Source organism: Callorhinus ursinus, unplaced genomic scaffold (genome assembly GCF_003265705.2).
Source record: "Callorhinus ursinus isolate GAN/ISIS: 27379988/994484 unplaced genomic scaffold, GSC_fseal_2.0 scaffold3, whole genome shotgun sequence".
Classification (NCBI taxonomy): domain Eukaryota; kingdom Metazoa; phylum Chordata; class Mammalia; order Carnivora; family Otariidae; genus Callorhinus; species Callorhinus ursinus.
In genome coordinates this window covers 59,567,195-59,581,970 of record NW_027397065.1, presented here as the reverse complement: position 1 = coordinate 59,581,970, position 14,776 = coordinate 59,567,195, and the positions used below count along the sequence as shown (strand labels likewise).

The window sequence follows — 14,776 nt, the reverse complement described above, 5'->3', positions numbered from 1 at the left end:
AGTGCCTCCAGCTCTCTCTGACACTGTCCCCTTAACGACTAAGAATTAAAACTTGTAAAGATGTACTAAGCACACTGTCATTCGATCAACATTCACAGACTTGAATTTAGTAAAACTCTCCGAATAATAATTTCAGTCGGAATACCAGTTTAACTTCTTAATTAATTCCCATTACCAGTTTATAGTCCATCAGAAGCTTAGGCAGGATTAGCGTTGAGACATGCACCATAGGCGCATATATTTAAAATATCTCTTAGTTCTCCAGTGCTCATCATTTGCTCTTCTGAGGTGATAATTAATATTCATATCCTTCCCACACCCTCTCAAATTAGACTCGTGGGAGTTTACACTACGTGTCACTCTTTTCTCTTTTTTCAAGCTCTACACCCAACGTGGGGCTCGAACCCACGACCCCAAGATCAAGAGTCACACACTCTACTGACTGGGCCAGCCAGGCGCCCAAGTCAAGTGTCACTCTTGGTACAAAGCTCTGCTAGAACTGATCAGACAAGCTAATAATGTAGAAAGCCAACTTTTCAGTGCTTACTTACTTATAATTCATTTCTCTACACCGGTGGCTCTCAACCTGTGCCACACATTGCAAGCACCTGGAGAACTTTTAAAAATCATGACACCCAGGCTGCACCCCAGACAAATTGACTCAAGTCTCTGGGAGCAGGCCAAGGCATCAGTGTCTTTCAAAGCTCCCCTGTTGATTCCAATGTGCAATTACAATTAGGAAACGCTGCTCTTAGGGCTTGCCAGCTTACTGATTTCTGAGAATTGAATTAAGAGCACATCTGAGCTTGTCATTTTTCCCTTCTGGGAATTTTTTGAGAAGCAAGAGAAAATTGCCTAACAAAAAAGCTACTATTTTTTGCTAGTGCTGAATTTAGGCTTGAAATCACACAGACCTGTATTTTAATCCCGTCTCTCCTACCTACTGCAGCATAAACACAACTCACTTCTCTCAACTCCAGTTTTTCACCCATTTCTAAGTGGACATAATGCCCACCTTCTGGAATTATTGTCAGTATTAAGGAGACAATATATGTAAAGTAGTCAACATGGTATAATATGGAAGGTGATGTATATAACATGGTATTAATAACTAAAATAAATATGTAGTTGCAAGTCAAAATCCTCATTTTCAAAATGAAGACTCCAAAGAGAAAATAAAAATAAATCCCAAATCTATTGTCACGATTTTGAGTGCTGATCAGTGCTAATAGTAACATTTTTTCTGAATATGGGCTCACTTGAGTTAGAACACTCATTTCTCCTAGTGAGAATTAATTTAGGGCCAAAACGAGGCTCTTTTGTCAAGTGTGGCTTTCTTTTTAGACTTGCTATAAATGGATATTGAACTATACTGTCTCTAGGTTTAGGCTAAAAATCGTGAGAGAGCAGGAGTTATTACTAGTTCAAAAATTATTGTTTGTGGCTCATCAGAGAGGACCTGAGAATGTATGGTAGCCATTTTGTTGTCTTTAAGTGAAATATAAAACAAGCTTCTACTAGGATTTTCACACATAATCGGAGAGGTGCTCATTTTAAGGCCAGTACCTCTCGGACTTGGGAAACCTCAACAAGATGCTAAGGAGCCGAACTCTAATAATGCCAGCTCTCTTCAGCCACAGTTGTAATGGCTGAAGCAGGGGGTGACTGAGAAGTAGCTAAGCAGCCAGCTACACTACAGTTCTTCTTGCCTCCAACAAAGAAGTTATGTACTTTCCCACTCTCATTGTGACACATTCCATTTGCTAAGAAAAGTGGCTTATGCCATTGTTGAACACCGCTTTCAAGTTCTGATATATTGGATTCATTTATTCTGTATAAACAGCATTCAGTTAATATTATTCCCTGTCCTTCCTCTAAATTAACCCATCTTCTGCTTCACACTCTCACAAGGCTATAATCAAAGTGTCAGCCAGGGCTGTGGTCTCATCTGAAGGCTGGACTGGGGAAGGATCAACTTCCATCATTGTTGGCAGGATTCTGTTCTTCAAGTGTTGTTAGACTTGCTAGTTATTGGTGAGAGGCCACTCTCAGTCCTTAATCATTTGGTTTCCACCAACATGGCAGCTTGCTTCACCAAAACCAACAAGAATGAGAATCTACTGGCAAGACGGAAGTCACAGTCTTTGTAGCCTAATCACAGATATGACATCCCCTCAATTCTGCCATATTCTGTAGGTTAGATTAGATTACATTAGCAAATTATTCAAGGAGATGATATACAAAATCTTATAAATAACAGGAAACAGGGATCACTGGGGCCATCTGAAGAGTCTGTCTGCTACAGCACTTAACAGCACATACCCACACATGAAAGGAAGGAGGAAGGAAGGAGAAGAGAGTGCAAGGAAAGAGAAAGAAAGGAGAAAGGTAGGGAAAGGACAGTGCACAGTGAAAAATACAATCAAAAAAAGACAAATTAAAAATAGCTGGGCTGCACTACGTCTGTATCAGAGTTCCTGTGTGGGCACACGCTTCGTCACATGAGCACCACAAATATGAACCATAAATTTCCTATTTCTTATTTAGAATGAGGAGATAATAGGGGGCTTTTTATACATCTGGAGTTAAAACAAAACAGAATAAACAAGCATACTAAGTGTAAGCAAGAAAAATGTGTTTCAAATTAATTTTTTTAAGTTTTTTTCCCCCCAGCTAGCAAAAAAAATTTTTTTTTCCTTTTCTGTTTCAAGTTTTTGGGTTGGGTTTTACTATTCTTGCCATTATGTGGTAGGTTTGTTGCACAGGGAATATGAGAACCTGAATGGTGTTTGCTTTTGGTGTTCTCTGGTTGTTTTGGCTTAAAGGCCAAAATTATGTTTTCATTGTGTACATTATTGTTAATGGTGGTATACATCGTTTATTATAAAAGTGAAATTGTAAAGTAGCTTGAGTCTCATCTCTTCCAGCCTCTCTATTGAGGAGACTGAGGCACAAACGGCTTGGGAAGATCAGGGCTGAAGAGTATCAGAGCCATAACTCAAACACAAATCTCTGAATTTGTAATCCAGTGCATTTCCGCTTCTTAAACTTCTATGCAGAGGAGTAGTCAGAATCTGCAATACTCTCCTCAAACCTGCAGGCATTAAAAATAGTTGTGGCTTAAATATGTTTTATTAATTGCTTATTTTCTGGGAGGGTCTGCAAATAACCTTTCCAGTGCTTCAGCTAATAGAAAAAGGAACATTTCCAGGTACTCTACTGTATAATAGGTGCTTACTTAACAAAACACACACCTTTTTCACTATATTCATTTATAGCAGATCATACAGGCCCCTACACTTCAGTGCTCTCAGAGAGGTTCGTAGGTGCTGACCACCTAGAGAGGGCTGAGCATCTGCCCTTGGTACCAAGCAGATCCTATCCATGCCCTGAAACTCTTGTCAATCTCTTAGTTAATACAGGAAAAAAGAATATCTCTTAGAACCATATGACCATGGAACTTCATTAAGAAAGACATTCTACCACCCCCAACATGTGTTATCAGGGCAAAGGCCCTATCTGCGACTCAGGATTTCCTGAAGATTCATTTGCTTGTGGCCAGACTCTTTGGGGCAGCAGATGTTCTAAAATGAGGACACATTTCCCCAGCCTGAGCTTCTTCACTGCATTCATATGGGTATCAGTGAAAGGAGGATGGGGTCTCCATTTCCCAGCCCCTTATCTTCTCACCCTGCTCAGCTTTCTACATCATGGGATTTCCCCCCTCCCCAGCCCCCACTGAAAAGGAAACTCCACAAGGACCAGAATGTTAGCAGTTTTGTTTCCTGCTGTACTCTTGGAAGAGGGCCTGGCACAAAGTAGATGTTTCGTATTTGTTGAATGGATGGCTGAATGATGGATTCATTTAGAAGGTTTATAACATCCCATTCATTATGATTTTGCTGACAAAGGGAAAAAGAGATGTGTTTTGGTTCAGAACACCAAATATGAACGCGGAACTTGGAATCAGGGATTTTTATGTGTTTGGTTGCATGCTATTTATTTTTAAATTATGTTTTAAAGTATTCATAAGGCTCCTTTAAAATTGAGAGGCTCCCTATTGCCCAGGGATGGGAGCTTTAGATCAGAGAACAAATATATTAAGTTTACAATCTAATGGAAGACTAATCGTATAAGGAGGGGAAAAAAAGAAACTTGGCCGTCTCCAAAATGGCCATGGAGCTCAGAGAACAATGAGAATTGATATACAAAAAATCAGTTTTGCCTCAGATTTGTCTGCTGCAGATTTCATAGATGCAGAGGCATTTGGGCTAATATCCTAACACATAGGAGGCAATCACCACTTCTCAAATTTGAGTTGACACATAAGAATACAGAAGTTTTTTAGTCACCATCTACCTCATGAATGTACAGGCTGAGTCTTTTTAAAGAATGCAAACATAAGTGGCTTTTTATTTAAAAAAAAAATCTATAAAAAGAGGAAATGCCCTGTAGTGGATGCTGCGGTCCCAGGTCACATCCGTTTGTCCCACCTGATGCGAGTGCATGCACCTGTGGTGCACGGCCGCCATCGTGCACACTGCCACGTCCGCTTCGGGAGCCTGTCCAGGCTTCTCCCAAGCCAGGCAGGATCTTCAGCCCATGTGCGGGTGTGCCCTAGAAGTTCATGGGCATGAACACCTCCAGGGCAGCCCTCAAGCAGTGGAGGGCAGGGGTTGGGGGATAAACACCGCAGCCTCCCCTCCTTCTCTAGGACACACCCCACACTCTACAGCTTCTCCAAGAGGCCTCTGTGGAGGTGGGCCCTGGCCGGCCACTGTGGGAACCCACTGGACAACACACGTTATTAGCTGTCCTCCCTCCCCTTTCCACTCTCCCTGGCCCCTCACTTCCTGTTCCTGGGATCATCTTCCAAAGAAACCCTACCTCTAGTTCTGGTTTCTTAAACAGGCCCTAAAAATAATGTTTGACATGAAGACAGAACAGTGTCCCTGGAATCGAGAGCTGACAGAGAAATAACTAGCATTACAACGAGCTCCTAAACTGTGACCCAGGAAAACGGTGTCTCTGGAGGAAATGGTTCTTCTTTACCACTTTACATACGAGTTTTATTAGGACCATACCTGACCTTCCTGATTTCATGCTTTGCCTTTTCTGTTTATTCTGCAGATTCTTCTGGGAAGCCTAAGTTCACCAAGTGCCGTTCACCTGAACTAGAGACTTTTTCATGCCACTGGACAGATGGGGTTCATCACGGTTTGAAGAACCCAGGATCAGTACAGCTGTTCTATATTAGAAGGTGCAGGCTTTATGCCTTTCTGACTTTTCCCTCCATGGATTTTCGGATGAAAGTATACTGAGTTGCATGCAGTGGTGGACATGGAAAGCATTTTTTTTTGATGACTTAAATGTATACATTTATTCAAAAAAAATTAATTAAGCCCTTACTATGTGTTTGATGCTATTTAAGGCACTGGGGATACAGTGCCGATTACAAAACAGGTAAGGACGCTGGCCTCGTGGAGCTTCATTTCCAACAGGGGAAGGCAGACAACAAAAAATAAGTAAAATAAATAAATGTCAGCTAGTAAAAGGGTTGTTAAGAAAAGTAGAAGCCAGAAAGAGGATACAAAGTGTCCACACTGTGAATGAGTACATGCGTGTGCATGAGAGTGTTTGAGGGTGAGTGTGTGTATATGAGTGAGGATATGTGTGAGTGGGTGAGAGGGTGGGTGCAAGTGTGCATATGCAGGAGTGTGTGTGAAGTGTGTGCAAATGTGGGAGTGTGTGAGAGAGTGAGTGGTGAATGTGTGCATACGAGAATGTGTGGAAGCAGGTGTGTGGATGTGCACAAGGATATGAATGTGTACGTGTATATGAGAGAGCGAGTATGTGAAGGTGTGGATAAGGGTGCATGAGTGTGTGTGCATATGTGTGTGTGTAGGGAGCTTGGGTGATACTTTAGATGAGCGGCTCACAGTGGGCCTTGCTGACGTGGTGTGTTATAGCAGAGACAGAAGTGAAGTGAGAGAGGCCCACATGAATATCTGGGGGGGAAACTGTGCAGGAGAGGAAATTACAAGTGCAAAGGCCCTGAGGCTGATCTGTTTGAGGAAAGCAGGAGGCCCGCATGGATGGCACAAGGTGAAACATGGGGATGTGACATGAGGAGAGGTCAGAGAGTTGGCCAGAGCCCGACTGCGCCAAGCCTTGTTGGCCATGGCTGGGCCTTGAATTTGACTTCATCTGTGGTGGGCTTTGAGAAGACGTGTATGTTTTAAAAGACTCAGCTTAGTGTCTAAGTAGAAAATAGACTATGTCCCTATTAGATTAGTTATACTCAGTAAGGAATTGTAGTACTTTTCTATTCCATTTTGACCGATGGTCTTCTAAAATAACAGAGGAAGAGTGAAATGAAGATCTCTCAATATAATCACCATCCAACTAGTTTCTTTCTGACCCCTCACCTGGAATTATTTCCATTTCTGTTTACTCTTATGTTGTGCCTTTTTGCCTTTTCTAAGTTTTAGGTTCTAACACTTTATCATTTCCACTTTTCCACCAACCTCCAGGGAAGCCTAAGCCAAGATTCAAGGGTAGCCGGGACCCTTTCTCCCAGGGTGGGAGCGTTCATGGGTCCAAGGCTGATGCCATCTACGCCACAGAGGAGCAGGGGAAGGGAGGGAACATGCAGGGAGCAGCCAAAGACATGGGCTCATCTCAGCCTGACTCTGGCACTCGCTGAGTAATGCCATGCAGAGTAGTCTGTTCACAACTCATTTACGAAACCAGAGATGGCAAGTCTTGTCTCATGCCTTCTTGTGAGTGTTTGGGTCGATAATACATGAAAAGCACTTAGCCCCGCGCGTGGCACAGCATAGGTAATCAACAAATGGTAGGTGCTGTTACTGTTGGTAATATGGTGATAATTTAAAATCATAATGATACAGAAAGCCAATTCCTGGGCTACAAAAATGACTTCTGATTCTTTCCAGCTACCGATTATTGGTTTGTTCTAAGGCCGTTGTTAGTGCAAAACTGGGTACTCAGTATACAAGTAAATAGTTTGAGGTGGCAACCCATACTGGCCTTACCCACTTCCCAGGGGTTAGGGAGGTTTCCTGGATGTGCCCCAGAGGGCACACAGATATGACATGGCTTGGCACCCAAGGCACTTTTTTTCTCTCAGGGCTAGCACTACAGAGAGGTAGGGGTGAAGAGGCTATGCTGCTCTGTGGAAGTACATTTGGACAGGAAGCTTATATGTTTGGTAACACTTTGGAGTATCCATTGGATTGACTGTTAAAGGGAGAGAGATTTCGGAGGTACAGAGAGCCGGCTCAGTGAGAACAAAGTAAGTTATTTGTGCAGGCACAAGGAACTAAACTGAAGAGAGAGAGGGCATAGTCGGGCCCGCTTTATGGAAATGGGTTATTACCTAATATTACCTAATGGTAATACCTAATATTACCTAATATTCACCAAATCTGAACTTGAGCAAAAAGATAAATCCAAAGGTATAAAACCCTCACAAATATATATTTGTTCCTTACTTTCTCCCATCTGGGTCACATGCCTTTGCCTCCACGCCTCCTCTGTGCACGCTAGGCGTCTGAGCACCCACCCCCAGTCCAAAGCCTGGCCCCTTGCTAATGGAGATGCCACAGAAAGTGTGACCAGGTGGAGGGCAAACCTCAACATATTTGGAAGGATGTCATTAACTGTTGCCCTAGTGGGGTTTGGGATCCCAGGGGAAAACACTGTCACATCTCCAAATGCCCAAGCACAACCTCATGATTAAAGCCAACCCCAACTTGCAAAATCAGTATTTTGTGTTTTCCCTACAAAAATATAATTATTTTGAATATCTAGCCAAAGTAGCATAAGCCTCCAGCCCGGTTTATCTAGGAAGCGTAGAATCCAAGGGTCTAGGATGTCAGGCCCAGACCGCACCAGTGAGTACACAAATGTGTTAGCCTTCGCACTGGCCCCTGGCACAAAGAGGACCATACAGATGTGCTTTCTGATTCCCATCATTGTTTCCCAGAATTCAGGTCCCAGGCAACTCCTGGAACCATAGAATCGTGACCCCTCTTCCCGGACACACGAAGCTGGGACAGGATTTCATCCAGAACTGGAACAGGGGAGATAGGAAGGCTCGGGGAAGGGACCCACGCACTGGGCTTTCCGTTTTACCGGCCTGGCTCTTGGTAACTAAAGCACAAAGGAGCCTAACCACGTCAGGCTATCCACTGGAGGGGCCCAGAGGCAGCCAAATGCGTGGCGGCCAGGGGGGCAGCTTGAATGCAAATCGCAGGCACCACAGTAGGAGGCTCTGGGGCGGCCTGTTGGAGATGCTCTGCTCTCAGCTCCTTGCCCACAGATGCCTTATTGTTGAAGAAAGTGGGCTTGTGAAGGCTCAATCCCAAAGACTCTACCCCCCCACTTCTGCCATCCCCCACACTCACTCCCCTCAACAAATGATCCTGGCCTATTAAAGTAAAGTGTATTTTCCATGCAAGGTTCTGGAGGAGATGAGAAGGGAGAAAGGGCACCGTTGCTTTTCCCTTTTTTCTAGAGAAAAGATTGAATTTTAAGCCTAAAACACATGATCTGTATGTAATGAAAACTGTGGTCCTTGGAACGTAAATGATGTTTTATTTTTAGGATTTTTCTTCCAGTTGCTAGATGGAAAAGCATTTGGATAGAAAGTATTTCTTCTGCTCTTTATTCTGATTTTTACCAGTAGTCCCATTGTACAGCCTTCCTTCCGTTTCACAAGATAGACTAGGAGCAAACCTCATGCATTTAACTCTTCGGGGTACGACAAGGAGAAAGTAGTTTCCAGAAACTGGCTTTGGTCGCCTGTGTAGAAGTTCAGCCCAGGGAAAACGGGCCAGAGTCCCTGTTTTGCAAGTCCATTTGTTTTTTTGGCTAAATTTAAGAGTTTAAAAATAAGTTTTAAATATTTATTTAAAATAAAATTCAACTTCGGTTAATGAGGGGGAGGGCTCTGGGAGTTGTGTTTTGAACTAACTGTTCCTGTGCTTAAGATAAGTGCTTTAAGTTGTTTGCTCTGTGGAACTAATGGATTTGGGATAATCTAAACAAGGTTTTTCATACAGCCCCCATGAGGACATGTCAAAGTTGAGAAACCATAAAACACACAGAGCTAAACTGCCTATTACAAATCCAGACCTGTGCAGCACTGTACTACATCCTTACATTTTAATACTAACTTTTATACTATCAACTATGCTAAGTATATTTTTTTTATCTGTCTTATTATATAAGAGCCTCATTTCTCTGGGCAATCTTGCTAAACCATTCTCTTGAACATACTCTTACTTCGTTTGAAAGTCAAGATAAAATAAACCAAACTGCAGGTCAATGACCCACCTCTCTGTAATTCTTAATCCTTTTCCTGCTACTCTAAACATACACACACACCCCTACACATTTACACACACGTACACATATATACACATACATAAATACACACACCCACACACACACCACTCACATTTCCCATCAGGGATGAATCTCCCTCTCATCCAAGGGTATGCAACTTTTGAAAAAAATCTCAACCAGAATTTAAGCTACAGTTCACTGGCCATCTTAATCCCAAGTTCTTTCCAACAGCTGATGAGCAACTATCTCAAGGACCCCCTCATACTACACAAGTTTCCTCCCAGTGCCAAAGAGGCCAGCCTGAGAAACAGCTGTAAAGAAGGAAGCGTGCGTTGTCTCTCAGCTCATCCCTTCCTTCCCTATAGCCTGTGGTGTCCTGGTCGCTCACTGCTACCCAGCATCCGTCCCTGAGAGGGACGCTTACAGACCTCTCCTCTCTGGCCTGCCAGCCGCAAGCACCTCAGCCTATACAAGGTCATTCCTACCTTCTTCCCACTCAGCCACAGACCACCTGGTTTTATGTCTCCTTGACTTATAAACCACCTTCTCAGCTGATACCTGATGAATAATAAGCAAACAATGAAGTATTCCACCCAAGTAGCAATTCTAATTTGAGAAGTTTTCCCATTTATTCCATTGCCCTCTCTTCCCCTCACCATACTCATGCCCATGCTTGCATAGCTCAGTACCTTTGACCACTCAGTTCCCTCCTTCCTTTCCCTATTGCCACGTATTAAACTTTTACCCATCCTTCAAGATTGCAAGAAACACCACCTCTACCTTGAAGCCTTCCGTGAACAGCCAGAGCAATCATTCCCTCTTCTGAACTTTTAGGGAGCCTAATGAGCACTATTTGTGAGCACAAACCCACACTGCTTTGTAATACAGTTTTTTAATCCTTCCTCTGAGGCAAGAGTCATTACTTAGACACACGTGCATCCTGCATAATGTCCAGCGCAGTGTTTTATATATAATCAGTGCTTATTAAATATGAATGGAATGACTACAGGATACCAAAAAAAAAAAAAAGTACTCAGATGGTAATTTCTGAGTCTCCTTCTAGCCTGAAGGTAGGAACACCATCGTATTAATCATTATATCCACACAGGGCTAGTGGCAGCTGGAATGCCTCTATAGGACGTATATAGTAGGCAGCCAAAGATGGTTTGCCGGACTCATTCAGTCAGTCAGAGGGATGGGACTTGGGAGGCCTGTGTCACATTCTAGCACACGTTCGCTCGTTCTTGCAGGGGTGGCCTTGAGTAGGAGCAGTCCTTGCTTGCTCTGCATTTTTGTTCAGGCCCCCATGGCAGCTGACCAGGGATTTCCCTTTCCCTAAACTCTGCTTCCTTCCCCAGTAAACTTCCTGGCATCTCTTCTCCATTCAGCTCACACCCTGCCAATGTTTTAAGTCATCAGGGTACATGATGCTCTCTGTAGAGTGGGGTAGAGGTGAATAAACTGCATGGCGGAATGTGAATATGGATATGTGGCTTCTCTGATTTCTTCAGTATTCTCCATGTGTCTGTCTTTCCTCCATGACTTGTTTTGGTTGGTTGTTTGTTTTTAGCTGAGCCAAGATGTAGGAAAATATGAGCTTGTTTTTTGTAGAGAAAACAAAAGAAAGGAACAGATAGGCAAACACATTGATTCAATTCAGCCCATTTTTTTATATTATAATGAAGTGTTCATTCTACTTACAAAATAGAAAAAATTGCTTTCTGGGTTTGGAAACAATTTTTAATTTCTGAGTTCATGACCTTTTGTCTCTTCTAAGGGTGGGGAGAAAAAGCCTAGGATCCGCATGTTTCATAAATGTCACCTGAAGGTCCAGCATGTTTACAATGTTCTCATGGCTCTTCATGTAATTAAGGAAGAAAATAAACAGGAATATGGGAAGGAATTCAAGACCTCAGGAAGACTCCCCCAAGCCTAAGACAGCCTTGGGGAGATGGACACAGGGTACAGTGGTTCAGAGTAGGGTGGTAGCCAACTTTCCACCTCGAGGCCCCCCAAATCTCCGTGTCACTCAGCCTGAAGAATGCCGTCGGTGTGCCTCCCCAACCATGAGATGGGGAGACATCCGGGTCCAAAGAGTCACTGTTCTTTGGGAATTGGCCCAATTTATAGTTTGGGAGTTGGCCTTCTGTAGTGTTTTAATAAAGGAACATTCTAAACCTCCCTAAGCCTTGGAACCCTCATCTGTAAAATGTGGATAATAAAGTGCCTACCCACAAATTACTTAATTTAGGAGCTGGCACATCATATGTAGTCAATGCACAGATGCTTTTGCTGTTGTACAAGTACCAACGGCCTCCTATCAGTCTGCAGACACTGTGGATGAGTCCACAGATGTGATACTTCTTGGAAGTGATGCTGCTAAAATACTTGCTTGTAAAATATTTGTGTTCCAGCTTATTGAATCTGACTATCAGGCACCTCACTTTGACTTAAACCATGGCATGATTTTTGGAACAATTCCTCCTTTTTTACCCTCCATTTCAGGAGCACTCAAGAATGGACTCAAGAATGGAAAGAATGCCCTGATTATGTCTCTGCTGGAGAAAACAGCTGTTACTTTAATTCATCTTATACCTCCATTTGGATACCCTACTGTATCAAGCTAACCAGCAATGGTGGTACGGTGGATCAAAAGTGTTTCTCTGTTGAGGAAATAGGTAAATCACAGGTTTGTGTTTTATTTGACATGGCTTTAGATTAAATAAGCAGGGAAACCTCAGTGTCCAGGTGTATTCAAGTAGGAAGACTCTGTCATTATAATCTAGGTGAATGGAGGTCTACTTTATAGGGCATGAGCTCAGCTAGTGAACAAGAGGGAGAAGGCAGGAAGAATGGAAGTTGGCTCTAACATAAAACAACCTGCGGTAAATGTTGTCAAGAAAAGAATGGGAGTCTTGCAGAATCTTTTCTTTGAGGAGGTCTTTCAAGCTGGATTGTGTTCTTGGGTACCACAAGAGACAAACGCAATGGGCTTCTAGGATTCCTTCTTTCCTAATTTTTCAATATGATTATTACATTCAGATCTGAAATATGTTGACCTTTGATCCTTACAATCACTGTAATAAAAGCCTAGATTTTCTTTATCACAAAGCATAATAATTCTGGAATTTTATGTTTATAACACAGCCCAAAATCGGTTTAAAGACATGTTTATAGGATCTCAAGACAAACACTGGAGATAATCAGAGCTCATTGAGCTAAATGAAAGATCTAGACAGATTATCCCTTGTCCATCGTGTGGACACAAGGGGAAGTGAAACAAAACAAAACAAACAACTGTAATTGGAATATTTATGTTTATTCTATAATAGTGTAAACAGCAAAATGTAAAGAATCAAAGAAGGACTTTGAGCAGCTGACGTTGGTGCCTCAGAATCTATCCACAAAAGCTCATCTGTTACAGAAATTGCTTGGAGTTTCTCTGAGACGTGCTGTCCTTATGTGCTCGTGTGTGGTTTCCCAGGCACCAGCAGACTGGAAGAGGCTAAGAGAATGTGGCTAGAAGCTGCAGGCAGAAACAAATAAATCTGATAGCCTGTCAGGGAGAAGAACAAGCAGAAAAGAGAACCCAACTGCATAACTTGAAGAGACTATTCAGTGTATGCCCCAATGTCAATAGACGTAGCTGTTGAGTGGCTGAATGGGTAGGAGTAAGAATTATCAGGTCAAGACCCATGTTCTAACACTGTCCCTGCCAGTAGCTAGCCCCACTCATTTCCATGGCTGACTTTCACGGAGGACCTGCCATGCCCTGGATGCTGTGCTAAGTGTGGTAGCTGCAGAATGAGGAAGATCTGGTCAAGTAGGGGAGGCAGGTGTGTTAAATGATTGCAGTACTGTGTCTTAGGTGCTGGACTTGAGGTGTATGGAGGACATAGTAAGCCAAGGTAGTGGCCAAAGGTACAATGATTGGCTGGGCCCGAGGGATGAAGAAGGGCTGCCCAGACATGATGGCAGTTCAGTTACTCCTTAAAGCATTGGTGGGAGTTGCCAGGTATACCAGATAGACTGTGTCTTCCAACAACTACTAAGTTCCGAAAGTGACAAATGGCACAGAATAGTGAAGGACTCGGGAGCAGTTAGGCAGGCCTGACTGATCAGCCAGAGAAATTGTAAGTGGTCTTGTGTACCCCACAAAGGAATTTAGACTTTATCTTACTGCCAAGAGGTGCATTTGAGGATGTTTAAGAAGGGAAATGACCTGCGGATAATAATAGCTAACACTTACAAAGCCCCTACCTATGCGTCAGCTATAATAACCATGTGAGAGAGGTTCTATTATAATCCCCATTTCACCGATGATGACATTGAGGCTCAGAGCATTTAAAGGCTAACTCAAGGTCGAACAGCTAGCAGGCAGAACTGAGATTTGAACCTAGGCAGCATAGCTCCAGAGTCCACACTCTTAATCTCAAAGTTATCCAGTGCCACCTGTTGTGTTACCAATGTCTCAGGGAAATCCATCCTGCTGCAGTGTAGAGGGTAGACTGGAGTAACACAGACTAGAGATAGAGAGGTTAGAGGACTTGGTGATAATCTTTGTGACAATTAAGGCAAAAGATGATGACAGGCAGTTACAACCACAGCAGGGAGGGCGGGAGCTGGGAGGGGGAGACCGCAAGGAATGAGGTGAGCCTAACAGATCTTAAGAAGACAACCACAGGCCTTCAGCTTCCTCACGCATTGTGTGAGTATTCTGCTGCTACCTCACAGGGCTCATCTTTGGGTTTAAAGCACTGTATTATTAGACATTTGTTGTTTGTTCATGCATTCAGCAAGTATTTATTGAGTCCCTTCCTTGGGCCAGGTACATTTCTAGGTGCCAGGAGCAGAAAATGTCTGCCCTCGTGGGTTTTTATCCCAGTGAGGGTGGAGAGAGACAATACTCTGGGGAAAAACGACACAGGGAGGACAAGGAGTGCAGGAGAGTTTGCAGTTTTAATAGTCATCAGAGCTGGCTTTGCTGAGTAAAGAAAAAACTGAGAGAACAACGTGTCCATCTGAGGCAAGGGCCCTTCAACAAGAGGGCACAGCAAGGGTAAAGCTCCTGTGGTGGGAGCATGCCCTTGCTCACTTGAGGAACAGCGTGTGGTGGGGAGAGGGGCTGGCACAGAGCCAGCAGGGGGCATGTGAGAGGCCACATCTGAGGGATCCGTGAGGCAAAGTTACAGCACCCTTGAAGCCATTGGACGACTTTGGCTTTCACCTGGAGTGAAAAAGGAAGGCTTTGGAGGGTTTGAAATGAGTGATGTGTTCTAATTTTAATGTGAAAATAACCACTGTGACAAGTGTATTGAGAATAGACTGAAGGACGACAGAGACCCCAGGAGGAGACCACTTCGGAGGCTAATGCAGCAATATGGGCAAAAAAGTGTCATGGCAG

At 43.4% G+C, this 14,776-nt stretch overlaps 1 protein-coding gene across 8 annotated transcripts in view; it reads left to right on the top strand.

Annotated features, from left to right (window-relative positions):
* GHR (growth hormone receptor) overlaps nucleotides 1–14,776 on the top strand; it is a 257,534-nt gene that overhangs the window by 219,869 nt on the left and 22,889 nt on the right. For all 8 annotated transcript variants that reach the window (XM_073890948.1, XM_073890949.1, XM_073890947.1 and 5 more), the window contains 2 exons: nucleotides 5,131–5,260; nucleotides 11,878–12,050. In XM_073890948.1, the coding sequence (XP_073747049.1) occupies nucleotides 5,131–5,260; nucleotides 11,878–12,050 (303 nt within the window). The remainder of the gene's footprint in view (nucleotides 1–5,130; nucleotides 5,261–11,877; nucleotides 12,051–14,776) is intronic.